This window comes from Vidua chalybeata, unplaced genomic scaffold (genome assembly GCF_026979565.1).
Source record: "Vidua chalybeata isolate OUT-0048 unplaced genomic scaffold, bVidCha1 merged haplotype W_reject_10, whole genome shotgun sequence".
Lineage (NCBI taxonomy): Eukaryota > Metazoa > Chordata > Aves > Passeriformes > Viduidae > Vidua > Vidua chalybeata.
This window is the reverse complement of record NW_026530345.1, coordinates 223837-239954: the sequence shown is the minus strand read 5'-3', so window position 1 is coordinate 239954 and position 16118 is coordinate 223837. Positions and strand designations below refer to the sequence as shown.

At 51.6% G+C, this 16118-nt stretch overlaps 1 protein-coding gene and 1 long non-coding RNA gene across 3 annotated transcripts; one reads left to right on the top strand and one right to left on the bottom strand.

Moving 5' to 3' along the window:
- Positions 1-1271: 1271 nt before the first annotated feature.
- On the bottom strand, positions 1272-16118 carry LOC128783048 (zinc finger protein 239-like). Of its 2 annotated transcripts, none has more exons than XM_053933645.1 (3): positions 15987-16118; positions 3578-3643; positions 1272-3388 (listed from the first exon to the last, which is right to left on the bottom strand). In XM_053933645.1, exons 2-3 carry the CDS (start codon positions 3597-3599, stop codon positions 2244-2246), a joined length of 1167 nt encoding a protein of 388 aa, XP_053789620.1. In that variant the 5' UTR covers positions 3600-3643; positions 15987-16118; the 3' UTR covers positions 1272-2243. The 2 variants fall into 2 exon arrangements, with proteins under 2 accessions (XP_053789620.1, XP_053789621.1); XM_053933646.1 differs by lacking the exon at positions 15987-16118 and adding an exon at positions 13417-14347.
- Positions 2360-7632, top strand: LOC128783100 (uncharacterized). The gene is made up of 3 exons (XR_008429000.1): positions 2360-2448; positions 4527-4690; positions 7351-7632. It is a non-coding gene; the product is annotated as an uncharacterized LOC128783100 (long non-coding RNA).

Genomic DNA, 16118 nt, shown 5'->3' with positions numbered 1-16118 from the left:
CACAAGTGGGAGTTGTTCTGAGCTCGATGGGCCTATGATGCCTCAGGTCATCAGGGCAGAGATGCCACCTATAAGTGGGCACAAGACCGAGGGGTGGACCTAACCATGGACAGGATTTCTCAGGTTATCCATGACTGTGAGACGTGTGCTGTGATCAAGGAGGCCAAGCGGGTGAAGCCCCTGTGTTATGGTGGGCGGGGGTCCAAGTACAAGTATGGGGAGGCCTGGCAGATTGACCACATCACACTGCCCCAGACACGCCAAGGCAAGCGCTACGGGCTCACCATGGTAGAAGCCACCACGGGATGCTTGGAGACCTCCCCTGTGCCTCACAGCACTGCCCCAACACCATCCTGGGCCTGGAAAAGCAAGTCCTGTGGAGGCATGGCACCCCTGAGAGGACTGAGTTAGACAAGGGGACTCATTTCAAGAGCGGCATTACCAACACCTGGGCTAGAGAACATGGCATCGAGTGGGTGCACTGAGACCCGTACTGGGGGTGCTCTGGGACCGAGACTGAGACCGAGGTCGGCACCATGATTGGCATTGCTCCAGGATCGCTCCAAGACCGGCACGGCGACCTGTACCTGGATCACTCTGGGACCTCTGCGTTCGCTCCAGAGAGCTTTGGCTGCACTCCAGGGTGGGACTGGGAATGGGATGGGAGGGAGCACTGGGTGGGGTGGGACTGCCTTGGTTTGCATTGTTCCAGTGCAGCCATCTTGGTCCATATGATCCCAGTTTGTATGATGACAGTCTGTATGGCCCTGATCCATATGGTCCCAGTCTGTGCACTCCCAGTCTGTAGGATCCCAGTCCATAGGATCACAGTCCGCATGATCCCAGTCTCTATGGTCCTGCATGGCACACACTCCAAGCGTCTGGAATTCCAGCTCCCAGCCAGGAAAAGATGTTCCTGCCCTTGAAGGCAAAGCTCTTAAGAAGGGGCCAAAAGCCAAGTGCAGCAAGATCCTACAGTGACATTTCACCGCCGGCCTCCACGACTTCATCCATAGTTGTTGTAGCTCCTGCACTGGGAATTAAATCAGGGCAGGGTCTTTGGTGGCAGCTGCCCTGGCTCAAGGGAGATACGGAGAGAGAAACAGAGCAGGCAAGGAGGGGCAGGAGAGAAAGGGGGACACAAACACAATCAGCTGAGAAGGTGGCACTCTGAAAACAGAACCGCAACTGACTGAAAATGAATGGGACAGATATCACTAATTATGAAAGTTTTATTCACTACCAAATACATCCCACCCACCCAATCCCACACTATGGAAGCTGGTGATCTGGCCAGGGAATAGCTTGCTGTGCTCCCCTTGAGGACCAAGCCCTGAACCACAAACTCTCTGGTTAGGGTGAGCCCCCAGAAGCCCTTGCAATGTTATGTTATGTCCTCACACCCCACTGGCCTGTCCCCTTTGTCCCGCCCCTTGCTTTCCCTATATAAACCCATTTCTCCCAGGCTCCTCAGAGCTCTTGTCCCTGGCCTCCTTTGTAGAGTGCCCTGTTCTCAATGAAGGCTTGTTCTCTGCAGAACTCCATACAAGCTCCCGTCTTTGTGTCACCCATCACTCGCTGGGCTGAAGAACCGGACATGCCTCTGCCCCTGAGCCATCCTTCCTGGCATGCTTCCTCAGGAACGCTGCAGCAACCTCACCATCCAGCACCGCCATGGCACCACACAATCTTGATCCCAGTGCTTCAAATCTGGATCCCAATTCTCCCAATCTCCTTCCAACTCCTTCTCACCCTGGCGGCTGTGAAATCAAGTAAGTTTTGCATGGGATAGAGTGTTTTTGAGGTGGGAACAAGTGATTTAGAGGTGGGATTGAGCCCTCAGGGGTTAAAATTCAGTTGCTTTCAATGAGATGGAGTTGTTTTGAGGAGACAGATCGATCCCTCTTGGCCCTTAGAGAAGAGAGAACACTGCCTAAAATCCCCCCAGAACCCACAAATCCTCCAGAATATGTCCCCAAACCCTCAATTCCCTCTCAAACACCTGTGAAATGGTGGGAGTTTCCTTCTTTTTAACCATGTTTTGGCTCTTTTTACAGGATGAAGATTAATCACAAGAAAATTAAGGCCAAAACAAAAGGATAACTAGCCAGCTGTCTTTCCAACATGGATCACAGGGAATGTGGGTCACCAGGCCTCTTCCCAACATCGGTTCTCCAGTGGAGGATGGACTTAGAGCAGCATACAAAGCTCTTCCTGCAGTTGGGGCACCCACAGGGCTTCCCTTACTGGTGGCTCCGTTGGTGTCGGGTCAAGTGAGAGCTGTTGGAAAAGCTCTTTCCACACTGAGGACACGCATGGGACCTCTCCCCGGAGTGGATGCGCTGGTGGGTGATGAGGTTGCAGTTGCGCTTGAATCCCTTCCCGCAGTCGGGGCAGCGGAAGGGCCTCTCCTCCATGTGAATCCGCTGATGTTCAAGGAGATGGGAGGTAATTGGAAACCTCTTCCCACACTCGCAACACTCATAGGGTCTCTCCCCAGTGTGGATCTTTTGGTGGACGATCAGATTGGAACGCTGGCTGAAGCTCTTCCCACATTCCCCACACTTGTGTGGCCGTTCCCCAGTGTGGGTCCTCTGGTGCTGGATCAGGCTGGAGTTCCGGTTGAAGCCTTTCCCACATTGCCCACACTTATAGGGCCGTTCCCCAGTGTGGATCAGCTGGTGCCTGATCAGGGTGGAGCTCCGTGTGAAGCTCTGCCCACACTCCCCACACTCATAGGGCTTCTCCCCAGTGTGGGTGTTCTGGTGCTGGATGAGGGTGGAGTTGTCCTTGAATCCCTTCCCGCAGTCGGGGCAGCAGAAGGGCCTCTCCTCTGAGTGAATCCGATAGTGCAGGAGGAGATTGGAGCTGGTCTGAAACCTTTTCTTGCATTTATCACACTCGTAGGGCCTCTCCTCAGTGTGAATCTTATGGTGGCTGATCAGGGCGGCCCGCTGCCTGAAGCTCTTCCCACATTCCTCACACTCATAGGGCCACTCCCCAGCGTGGATTGTCTGGTGGTACATCAGGCTGCTGCTATGTTTGAAGCTCTTCCCACACTCCCCACACTCATAGGGCCTCTCCCCAGTGTGGGTCGCCTGGTGCCTGATCAGGTGAGAGGTCCTCCTGAAGCTCTTCCCACACTCCACGCACTTGTGGAGCTTCTCCCCTTCAGGAAGTTTCTCATGAATCACCAGGTCAGAGCTCTGGCGCGATCTCCAGCCCAGGGTGGGTCTTTCCTCCTCAGATCCCTGCGATCTGCGTTTGCGGCCCCGGGGCTTTTCCTCCCCTTTAGAGTCCTGTGCTGTGGAGCCACGCAAAACGGCCTCTTCCATGAGGTTCTGCCGTGGGGATTTGTCCTCTCTGCTCTCCATCCTCAGCTCCTTCCCTGGGGGAGGAAGGACAAGGAGAGGATGGGATTTGCCTCCGTGCCACAGGGAAGGAAGGGCAAGGAGATCCCCCCACTGCGTCCCCGGCAGGACGGCACCGGCAGAGGGGGTTTCCTGCAGCCAGGGCCCATGCTGGGCTGGGAGATGGAGCAGGAGAGAGGGGAAAGGGGCACTGACTTCCTCCTCACCTGCCTGGGCGTCCCGGGGCATCTTCCTCTTCCTTGCAGCCTCCCAAAGGTTGGGAATGGGAAATCCTGGTTTGGGGAAAACAAGGCATGAGCATGTTGAGTTTGAAGGTCCCTCTGCCCAAGCCCATCTCGAGAAATCACCGGGCACCTGGGCTCCATAAAAACCTCCCAAACACCAAGATTCAGCCCCGAAAAAGCCTCCCAGGAGTTCCCTGTCCCTGGTCCCTACCCTTTGGTGTTCAGGGTTCCCCCCTGTCCCAGCTGCTGGGGGTCACGCTTGGATTGGCGTTCCCCCTTCTCCTCGGTGCCCGCCCTCCCCAGGCTTCTGGGAGTCCCAGCAATCCCAAAAGCACCCCCCTCTTCTGTCTGCCCATTTAGGGGTGCCAGGGGGGTTTTGGGCTCCCGGGCTCCCTTCTCCCCTTCTTCTCTGCTTTGGGCTGCAGGGGCTCCAAGGAGTCCCCCCTGCCCCTCTCCAGGCTCTTGAGGGTCCCGCCAATGGCGGCGTTCCCCTCTCTCTCATTGAGAGTTTTTTGCAGGACAACGGACATATGCAACATATGCACAGTCCAGCCTTCATAGAAACTGAGTAAGGTCACAGTGCCCTTGAAGGACACAAAAGGAGAACACGCTCAAATCCAGACAGTTTAGGATATAAAGGCACCCTTTACAAGAAAACCACTTGTAAAAGCGAGACGCAAGAAGAAGAAAAAATAACTGAATTAAGTAAAAGCTTAAAATGCAAGCACAGAAGGAGTTAACCAATCATGTATTAGCTTGAGGCATGTGAACAGTTAGGCCTAACCAATTATGCATTAGCTTGAGGCGCATGAACAATAGAACACAGTATAAATATAGCTTAGTTTTTGCAATAAATCGGCTTCACTTGATCACATTGATCATGGCGTGATGTCCCGTTACTGATCCTCTGCATTTTTTGGCACCCGAACAGGGACCAAAGACACCTATTTCACTGCTATGCAGAGGTTCGGCGACAGCCTTTGGGAGGTGGAGAAGCCGGTTGAAAGTATCCTTGCTGCCCTGGCGAGAGGAAGAGAGGTTGGAGCTCCAAGTAAAGACAAACTGATGAAGTCGAACTGATCTTGCCCTGATCAGGTGAGTGGCCGAGGAGGAGATGGGCTCAGACCATGAGAGAGATGGGGTCGAGCAACTCCTCCAACATATCCTCTCTAAGAGAGGGCAGAAATATGATTCTTCCACTCTGAAGGGACTTATTTACTGGGCATGGGATCATAACCCCATACCAGGGGCGCATGTCGCTTTTGAGGTATTGACATGGGAGGCTGTGGGCTGCATGATTTGGGACTGTATCGCTTCGGGAGGAGGTGAAGCTAAAGAGGCATCTAAATATGCTACCCTGTGGAACAACATTGTAGAGGTATTAAGGATGATGAAGGCGGAAAAAGGAAAGCTGCTGCAGCAGCCTGTGCTGGGTTTGCCCCGAGCCCGGACTCTTAAGTCACAGGCATTTCCTGCTAGCAAGTTATTCTCGACTACATTAAACGTTCTTTTGTGTGGCCCCCAACCCTCCAGCCCGGTTCCAGTAACCGAAAAGGAACTCAAACCCTCAGACCAGAAACAGAGTGGGGAAGCTACCTCCCTTGGAGGTTTGAGCTGCTGACCCGAGAATAAAGGTATTCAGGAAAAGGGGGCAGCCGGTGATGAAGGGTTAAAAGTAGTGCATTCATTATCTGAAGATGAGGCTGAAGAAGAAAAGACAGATTCAGGATCTGCCTCGGTAGAAGAGGACTTAAAAGCTTTGGTAGACAATTTGCAAAAGTTAGTCATTCAACAAAGTGGTCGAGTCACTTCCCAAAAGGACTATTCTTTTGAAAGGAGGGAGCTGCCAGCTATTTTAAGTTCCGAAAGAGCTCTTGACGAACGGAGGGGGAGGTGGATACCCCCCTCGACCATGGCAGATCGGGAGGTAGAGCTAGACCCTGATATAGAAGCCACACAAAAAAGGAAGTGGAAAGGAGTTATAACACAAGCAATAATAGAGGGCTCTTTTTCCCCTAGTACTATAGAAGCCTTCCCTGTGGTAACCCAAGCCACAGGGCAAGGATGGGAGCCATTTGATTGGAAGATACTAGAAAAATTGAAAAGCGCTGTTACGCAATATGGCTTGAAGTCTCAATTAGCACAGTCATTATTGCAATTCATTTTTACAGCAGATACTTTAATTCCAGCTGATGTTCAAACCTTGGTTAGATTAGATTAATCATGCCCCCCCACCAGCAAATTCAGTTTTATAAGAATTGGGAAGGGGCATGTAAAAAAGAGGAAGCAAGACCTCGGGCTCAAGGGGACCCATTGTTTGGAACCACAGCACAGCAATTATTAGGAGAAGGTCCCTGGTCCACAGCAACCACCCAAGCCCGAAGTATCGATGAAGTTTTGCATCTAAGCCAACAACTTGCATACAGCTCGATCCTTGCATTGCCGGATCGGCTGCATACTCAGGCTTTTACACAGATACATCAAGGAGGAAATGAGGACTTTGATAAATTCATAGACTGCTTGCACAGAGCCATCTACGATCACCCCGACCTGGATCCGGATACAAAGCAGAAGCTGTTTAAGATGCTTGCCTCTGACAACACTAACGACAAGACTCGGCAGATTTTAGGCACGTTGCAGAAGGGAGTAGAAGTTGTTGACATGCTAGAATTAATGACCAGAACCACAGAGAGACAGAAGGCTGCCTATGTGGCTGCTGCGGTACAAGATGCCGTAAAGCCACTACTTTCAAAATTAGAGAAAAAAGCAGAAGGAAAAAATATCAAATGTTTTGGATGCGGAAAGGTCGGACATATACAGAGTCAATGTTCATCTGCCCCAATGAAGAAATTTTGTTCCATCTGCAGGAAGGATAATCACAACACAAGAGAGTGCAAGTTCCAGGGAAACGGAGCATGACCCCACGCACAAAGACACAAACTCAGGGAGCTGCTAGCTCAACCCCCTCTGGAGGACTTTACTCACTCCAGTCAGTGCCGAAATGGACGTGGAAACCACAGTAGACCTTGCCATCACTGACTCTGCCGTACATCTGATAGAGACTAATGTAAAGGGTCCTTTGGGGGTGGGCTTAGTGCTTTACTGTTAGGGAGATCATCTGCTAGCAAAAGAGGATTGGATATAATTCCCGGGGTTATTGATGCAGACTATCAAGGGGTTATCAAAATTATGTTTAGGACATTTTTCTCTCCTGTATCTATCCCTAAAGGATCACAAATTGCTCAACTTGTTCCTTTTAGGCCTTGTGTCCCCTGTACAGGATTAAAGGAGTGGGGAACAGGCGGTTTTGGTTCCACAGGTAACCCAGAAGTATATTGGGCCATGGACATCACGAGAGGTAAACCAGGTAACAGGCAACCTGGATTCATCCCAATGGTAATTCTATTACTAAGAGGCTCACAATCCATACCGGAGCAGATGTAACAACCATTTCAAGCACTATCTGGCCCAGGAATTGGCCAGTAGTCAATCCTGTTTTGGGAATTGCAGGAATTGGTGGAACTCAAGCAACTCGGTTAAGTAGGGAAATAATTACCTTTACTTTTCCAGATGGAGTAAGCGTAACAACAAGACCCTATGTCATACAGACTCCCGGTAATTTGTTAGGTTTAATTGTCAGGGATTTGTTAAGTCAACTAAAAGCCACAATTGTTACATAACCTTTTTAATAGCGGCCACTGGGGGGCCAGCCACAGTGAAATTAATGGGAAGAGGTTACATGTGCTTACTTACAGATAAAGGAATTCGCTGGATTCCAGCTAAGTGGGTGAAACCTTACCTAAAGTCACACCTGCCAGCTAATACTCTGTCCAGAAGCAGAACGTCGGCGACAACACCGACTTCAGACGCAGCTGAACCCGATACTCCAGCACCTGACGGTTGAACAAGGATTGAACTTTTTTCCACAGCCATTAACAGATGTGGGCCAGCTACCTGGACTTGGTAGGCAACCAATAACGGTAACCAACAACGACAGCTTACCACCACTTCCAATACAGGTTTTAAACCAAATTGAACGCGCTTGTCTCATTCACGGCTATTCTTGCAAACCATGGATCAAGGTCCAGTGTGTTAAATGCAAACTGAAGTAGTGGCGACAAGTCCGTCAGAAAAATAATCTTTTTATAGCTCACAGGAAAAAGCAAAAATTTAGCTCTACTAATTTGGCTTGCAACAGATGTTTTAGTATACCTAATACACTTAATGTTGAGCATGCATTAGCAATATTTTTAGGGCCTAATCATAGAAGACAACCTCCCCCCACACCCTTTAGAGGAGTCTTTTTATAACATTGGAATTCTAGCCAGGATTTATCCCTTATTGAAACACAGGATCAGCGAGTTTTGCTTTCGATTCAGTTTCACTTGGCAAAACAAGCCGTAGCAAATCAAATTATATTACAGAGTCAGATTACAGCTGCAGAGTGTGGGAGAGGAATAGCAGCACCACAACAGCATCACGTTCCTGACAGTCAGTGGGACGAGGCCAAAGAATATTGGGCAAAGCGTAGACATGATCAGCAACGGTGGCAACAATGGCAATTGTTCCACAAATAATACTGATGATGATCGTTGCAATAATAGAAAAAATGCAGGGATTGCATAACATCAATCAGTGAACAAACATGTGGGTTACAAGGGCTAATCAAACAGGGCAGGAATCAATTTGCTTATCATTAGCTACACCTTCTGATCCTTTTCGTACTTGTTTAATTGGAGTTCCATTAGATTCTATGGAAGAATTTGGACCTTGGACTAAGGCCACGGTGCACAAAAATTTAAATGAGGCTTGGTCAAGTTGGTGCATGATTCAATGGTGGAATATCCAGAGGGGACCAACCTCTGCAAATTGGTGCAACACTTTTGGGATTGCAGTGAACCCCTTGGGAGCACAAGCTTTTACAATTGCCCAGGGACTGAATATTACTAGCATGGGGCCACAGGAGCTAGACATCCTGGGTTCTATGCCAGGCAATTACTGTCTGTTTTCTTTTTTTATATTATTCTACAGGCTCAGATTTGTCTGGTATAAAAGAGGGACGGCCAAAAAATGATAGCACTTGGATATCCCCTGGCTCCTCATGGCATTACAATACCACAGATCATTGCAACAATTGGATAAGGCCTTTACCACCAGAGCAAGGTGCAGCTAAAATGCTGCCTCCTGGGCTTTTCCTCATTTGTGGGGATAGAGCCTGGCCTGCAGTGCCCCAGGAAGTGTTGGGAGGATCGTGTTATTTTGGCAAACTAACATTATTCGCCCCTAACATCCACCAGATGCTTAACATCAGTCACAAGTCCCAACGCTCAAGACGTAGTGTGCATCAGTTGGGCCCTGAATGTAGAGATGAGGTACAATTATGGGACCCACCATCAGTTATATTGGCATCATTTTTCACACCAGGAGTAGCCTCGGCACAGGCCCTCATGCAATTGAGGCGACCCCGTTGGACAGGGAAACAAATTAACATCGTGTCCACAGTGCTAGATGAACCCACCACTGATGCTGATAGCATACGCCGTGCTGTGTTACAAGATAGGGCTGCCATAGATTTTTTATTGCTAGCACAAGGACATGGGTGTGAAGATTTTGAAGGGATGTGTTGCACGAACCTTTCTGATCACTCTGAATCAATTCACAAGAAACTTCTGCAACTTAAAGAAAACATGAAGAAACTTAGAATTGTTGATAATCCTTTCAATGAGCGGTTAAAATCTTGGGGCATGACTGGTTGGCTTTAGGACTTAGTTTGCTTTGGCATTATGGTTTTTTGCATTATTTTAGTGATTTTGCCTATTGTACCTTGCTTATTACAGTGTGTGCAGAGAATAACTGAATGTCCCATTAATTCAGTCTGGCTTGTGCAAAAACAAGAAGGGGGAATTGTTGAGAGTTTTTTGCAGGACAATGGACATATGCAACATATGCACAATCCAGCCTTCATAGAAACTGAGTAAGGTCACAGTGTCCTTGAAGGACATGAAAGGAGAACACGCTCAACTCCAAGACAGTTTAGGATGTAAAGGCAGACAAGAAAACTGCAGCGAGACACATGAAGAAGAAAAAATAACTGAATTAAGTAAAAGCTTAAAATGCAAGCACAGAAGGAGTTAACCAATCATGTATTAGCTTGAGGTACGTGAACAGTTAGGCCTAACCAATTATGCATTAGCTTGAGGCGCATGAACAATAGAACACAGTATAAATATAGCTTAGTTTTTGCAATAAATCGGCTTCACTTGATCATATTGATCGTGGCGTGATGTCCCGTTTCTGATCCTCTGCACTCTCTGGGCTCCCCACTATGGGCTCCTGGAGCACACAGGGCTCTGCTCCTCCGGGCTGCCTCTGCTGGCAGCCACCACCAGGACCCCCCAGTGTCCCCCCAAGGGGCCTTTTCCGCTCAACTTTGGAGTTCTTCATTCTCTAAAAAAACCCAACCCAGGGACCCCCAGGATATCTGGGCTGAGCTCCCCCTCCCCAGACACCTGCGGGATAAGGGGCGATGACCCCTGCGATGTGGGGCTGGGAATTCAGGGAGGGTTTGACCTCGTGGTTCCTCTTCTCTTCCTTGATCCTCCTTTGTCCTTCCTCTTCCTCCTGCTCATCCTTTTCCTCCCCTCCTTCTCCTCCTTCCCTTCTATCCCTCCTTCACCCTAAGCCCACCTCCTTCTCCTACTTCCATCCCTTCTCACTCTCCTCCTTCATCCCTGCCCTTCCCTCCCTCCTCCTCCTCCCCCAGGAGCAGCGACACCCTCGGTGCCCCGTTCCCGCAGCCCTCACAGCCCGCGGCAGGAGCGGGGATGGAGCCGGGCCAGGTCGGGATGGGCAGCGCGGGGCTCTCGGCTGCTCCCACCCGCTGTTCCAGGGGGGAACCCGGCCCGGGCAAAAGGAGAGGCAAACTGGGAAAACTGGGGGCTGCACATCCCAACTGGGCCTTGCTGGGAACCCTGCCTGGGCACTGCCAGCCCTTGGGGCTCCTCTCGGGACATCCGGGAGGGGGGAATGCACAGAGGGCTGGAGGATGCCAGGAGTGGCAGCACTGGGAGGGACTGGGCTCTACTGGGACCATACTGGGAATGAGTAGGAGCCTGCAGGGAGCAATTGAGACCATGTTAGCAGCAAATGGGATACACTGGGAGTGACTGGGATTATGCTGAGGGTGACTGGGAGCAGCTGTGAGCAACTGAGGTCATGCTAGGAGAAACTGGGAGGAGCTGGGAGTGACTGGCTGCATGCTGGGGGTGATTGGAAACCACTGGGCTTCTACTGGGATCAACTGGGATCATGCTGGAGGTGACTGGGATCACACTGGCAGTGACTGCAACTACACTGAGGCTGACTGGGAGTGGTTGTCAGCAAATGGGATCATACTGCAAGGAACTGGGAGTGACTGGGTACATGCTGGAGGGAACTGGGGTACACTGGGAGATACTGGGAGTGACTGGAATGAAAGTGAGGGTGAAAGAGAGCAACTGGAACCATGTGGAGCACAACTGGTTCATACTGGCAGTGACTGGGAGCACACTGGGCTCATATTTGGATCATACTGGCAGTGACTGGACTAACACTGGGAGTATCTGAAAGCAACTGGGAACACACCCTGCACATCATCCCCCATACTGAGGGTGGCTGGGAGCAACTGGGAGCAAATGGCACCATACTGGGACTGACTGGGTTGATCTAGGAAGCAACTGGAACCATGCTGGAGGCTGCTGAGACCATACTGGGAGAGATTGGAAGCAACTGGGATTATACTGGGACTATGCTGGGAGTACTGGTATGTGGCTAGGATCAAACTGGAGCTTACTGGGATCATATTGGCGTTGAAAGGGAGTGACTGGGATCACACTTTGGGCTACTGGGAGCAAATGAGAGAAACTGGGATCATGCTGCAAGCAAATTGGAGTAATTGGGAATGACTGGATGCATGTTGGAAGCAACTGGGATATAGTGGGCATGACTAGGGGATCATACTGGGATAACTAACACCTTACTGGGGCCACTGGCAGTGCCTGGAAAACAGTACAGATGTGCTGGGGGCTACTGGGATATACCGGGAGTGTATCTAACCATACTGGGGTGACTGGAACCACACTGGGAGCAACGGAGACCATGCTGGGGAGAACTGGGACCACACTGCGGGCAACTGGGTTCAACTGCGACCATACTGGCAGTGTCTGTAACCATAGTGGAGTGATGGAACCACACTGGGAACAGCTGGCCCCATGCTGGGAGCAACTGGCATCAGTGGCATCAGACTGGGAGCACTGGCATCAGACTGGGAGTGCCTGGGAGCAACTGGAATTAGATTTCAAGTGACTGGGATCCTACTGGAGTGGCTACACTCATACTGGGATTAGAGTGAGTGTGAATGGAACCTGACTGGGACTTATTGGAAGCTATTGGGCCCATGTTGGGAGGAAAATGTGGACACATTGGGAGCAACTGGGATCAGCTGGAAGGTACTGGAACCATGCCGAGAGGACTGAGACCATAAGTGGGGCAACGTCGATCATACTGGGAGCAACTGGGACCACAGTGTGGGCAACAGACAGAAACTGGGCTCATGCTGGAGGCAACTGGGAGTAACTGGGAAAGACTGTGATCATGCCGAGCTAACTAGAACCTTACTGGGGCAACTGGAATATACTGGGAGTGTCTGTAACCATACTGGGGGGACTGGAGCCACACTGGGAAAAGCTGGGAGCAGGCTGGGGTCAACGCTTGGGGACAGTGAACCTATGCTGGGGGCAGCTGGGCATGACTGGGACCCTGCTGAGAGGGACTGGGACTATTCAAGGGGCAACTGGGATCATAATACGAGGAACTGGGAACAACTGGGACTATGCTTGGGGGCAACTGGGATCATACTGGGATCACATTGGAAGCAGCTGGGTCCATGCTGGGTCAGACTGGGATCACACAGAGGGTGACTGGAATCATACTGGAATTGACTGGGACTGGCTGCGAGCAACTGGAATTGTGCTGAAAGCAACTGGGAGAAAGCGGGAGTGACTGGGATAAACTGGGAGAGACAGGGAGACAGTGGGATCATACTGGAGGCTACTGGGGTCCTGGCTGGCATTGACAGGGAGCAACTGGGATCACACCGGGGGCCACTGGCATCAGACTGGGAGTGACTGGGCTCATACTGGGAGTGGCTACAATCATCCTGGGATTAGAGTGGCTGTGACTGGACCCTGACTGGGGGTTACTGGGAGCTACCAGGCCCACGCTGGGAGCCAACTGGGGACATAATTAGAGGAACTGAGATCAACTGGGATAAAACAGGGGGCAAGTGGACCACGCTGAGGTAACTGGGAGTGCCTGGCAATGACTACGAGAATGTTCAGGGCAACTGGGATCTACTGGGAGTGTCTCAGACCACATGGGTGGTGACTGGGACCAGACTAAGTGTGACTGGGAATGTGCTGGGGAAACTGGGAGCACACTGGGGGCAAGTGAGAGTGACTAGGGCCTTGCTGGGATAGACTGGAATCATACTGGGAGTGACTAGGATTATGCTAGGGGCAACTGGGAGAACTGGGAACACACTGGATGAAAGTGGGAGGAACTGGGCCCTTGCTGGGGGCAAATTGCATCATCATAGGGAACGACTGGGAGGGACTGGGCTCATACTGGGAGCAGCCACTCCCAGCCCCGGGACCCCCGATGTCCCCCCGAGGGCCATCTGCGGCTCGGCTTTGGAGCCCTGCAATCTCCAGACGTCTCCCCAAAAAACCCCAAACCCAGGCACCCCCCGGGATATTTGGGCCGAGCTCCCCCTCCCCGGGCACCTGCAGGATGGGGGGCGATGCTCCCGGGGCTGCGGCGACTTCAGGCAGCGCCAGGGCCCCGCGATTCCTTCTCTGCTCTTCTCCGGCTGCTCCCCGCTGCCGCTGCGCCTCTTCCTCCCTCCCTCCTCCTCCTGCCCCGTTCCCGAAGGCCGAACCGTGAGGGGAAAGGGGGCGAGGAAAGGGCGGGAACCGTGAGGGGAAAGGGGGCGAGGAAAGGGCGGGAACCGTGAGGGGAAAGGAGTGTGGTCAAGGGGATGCAAGGTCCTAAAAGGGCCTGGTTTGGCCTAAAATCACCCAAAAGGGCCTCAAATGCAATTGAAATCCACCAGGTTTGCACTAAAATCAGCCAAAGGGGCCCTCAAATCCACCCGGTTTGGCCTAAAATCAGCCAAATGGGATTAAAATTATCTAAAGGGGTCTAAAATCCAACCAAAATGGCCTAAAATTGCCCCAAATGTTTTAAAATCCACACAAAGTGGCTTAAAATCACTCATAAATCTCTCAAATGCGCTTAAAATCCACCCTGAAAATACCTGGTTTCACCTACAATCACCCAAAGGTACCTACAATCACCCAAACGTGCCTGAAACCAACACAACAAGTCCTAAAATCACCCTAAAAATTATTGGTTTGACATAAAATTCCCCAAAGAAGCAAAAAACCTACTCAAATGGGCCCAAAATCACCAAAAAAAGGGACCTAAAATCACCCACACAGGATTAAGATTCACCCATATGGGCCCAGTTTATCCTAAAATCTCCCAAACGGGCCCCAACCCCACCCACATGGGCCTAAAATCATCCAAAGGGATCTGAAATCCCCCCCTAAACCCCACCAGATCCGGCCTAAAATCAGCCAAAGGGGCCGAAAATCCACCCGAAAAGGCTCGGAATCCCCGCAAGGGATCTGAAACCCACCCGAAACCCGCCCAGTTCGGCCCAAAATCCCCCAGAGAGGCCGAGCCCGAGGCCGAGCCCGGGATCGGCTCCGGGGTCGCTCCGGGACCTCCGCGTTCGCTCCGGGGAGTTTTGGCCGCGGCCCCGGACGGGCCTGGGCGGGACCGGGAGGGACCAGGGAGGGCTCAGGGCATTTGGGGCTTTTTTGGGCTTTGGGGGATTGTGTTGGGAGTTATGGGGAATTGTTGGGGTGTTTGGGGGGAGTTGGGGAATTTTGGGGGGTTTTGTGGATTTTGGGGATTTGGATTTTGGGGGGTTTTATTGGCACTTTGGGAGGGGGTGTTTTTCTGGGGGTGTTTGGGGGTTAAGTCAAAATTTTTGTGGATTTTTTTTAATTTTAGAAGGTTTTACTGGGATTTTGTGTCCCAGTCACCTCCAAATTCTCTGGAATTTTGGAGGGTTTGATTGGAATTTTTGGGGGATTTTGTGGGATTTTATTAGAATTGTGTGGGTATTTAGTGGGATTCTTTGGGGATGTGGGATTTTTTGGAATTTTGCGGGTTATTTTTGTGATTTTTGTTTGGATTTGGGGAGTTTGGGTTTTTTTTTTTGGTTGTTGCCAGGATTTCTTTGGGTTTTGGAGGGATTTTGTGAGACTTTTTGTGGTTTTGGGGACATTTCTGGGGGATTTGTGGGTTTTAATCAGGACTTTGGGGGATTTGTTGAGGTTTCAAGAGATCTTGTGGGCTTTTATTGGGATTCTAATAATGTTATTCTAATGGGATTTTGTGATATGTAATTGGGATTTCGTGGGTTTTATTGGGACTTTTGGGGGTTTTAGGGAGATTTTGGTGCCTCTCAGCCCTTCACCACACCTGGGGACAACCCCAAAGCTCCCCACAATTCCAATAAAACCCCCAAAAATACAAATAAAACCCTCCAAAGCCCCAGAGAATCCCCCACAAAATCCCAGTGGAACCTCCCCCCGCAGTTAAAAAAAAAAACTCCCAAAAATGCTAATAAACGCCCCAAAAAACAACCCCTCCCCAAAACGCCAATAAAATCCCCCAAAGTTCCACTAAAACCCCCCAAATCCACAACCCCCCCCAAACCCTATGATTCTCTCCCAAAACCCTGTAATTCCCCCTAAACTCACAACAAAATCCCCCAAATCTAAAAAAAGGCCCCCAAAATCCCCACAAACCTACCTAAAATCCCCCCAGAACCCCCCAGACTCACTGGGGGCCTTCCTGGATCCGGGGGCACCGGCCGGTGGAACAGGAGCCACTTCAGGGGCCCTCGGAGCTTTTTGGGGAGGGGGCACCATGGGAGACCCCCCAAAAAGGGGGGAGGGGAACCCCTGTTGTGCCCCCTCCCCCCGAAACCCCCAGACCCCGGTTCAGGGTGGGCCTGGGACCCCTCGGGACCTCCAAATCTCCCCCAGGACCCCCTCCAGGAACCCCAAACCCCACTGAGCCCTTTCAAGCTTGGCCCAGAAGCACTCTGCGTCCCCAACACCCCCCCCCCCCCCGACCCAGGACCCCCAGAACCCCAAGAGACCCCCAGGACTCCCTGAGAGCCCCCGGACCCCAATCGGGCCCAGCCCAGGATGTCCCCGGAGACCCCCCAGACCCTCCCCAAAGCCCTCCCCCAGGACCCCCTCCGCCCCCGCACCTGTCCCGGCCCCTCAGCAGCTCCCGGAGCCTCCGTCCTCTCCCAGCGCCTCCGTCCTCTCCCAGCGCCTCCCCCGCTCTCTCCAGCGCCTCCCGCAGGACCCGCCCGAGCCCGGGGCGGGCCCGGGGCCGC

Bases quoted from the DNA above. Each gene is read 5' to 3' on its own strand.
- LOC128783048 (XM_053933645.1), bottom strand. From the start codon at position 3,599: ATGCCCCGGGACGCCCAGGCAG. The intron at 3,389-3,577 runs GTGAGGAGGAAG...TTCCTCCCCCAG, and splicing joins GCCCCGGGACGCCCAGGCAG to GGAAGGAGCTGAGGATGGAG.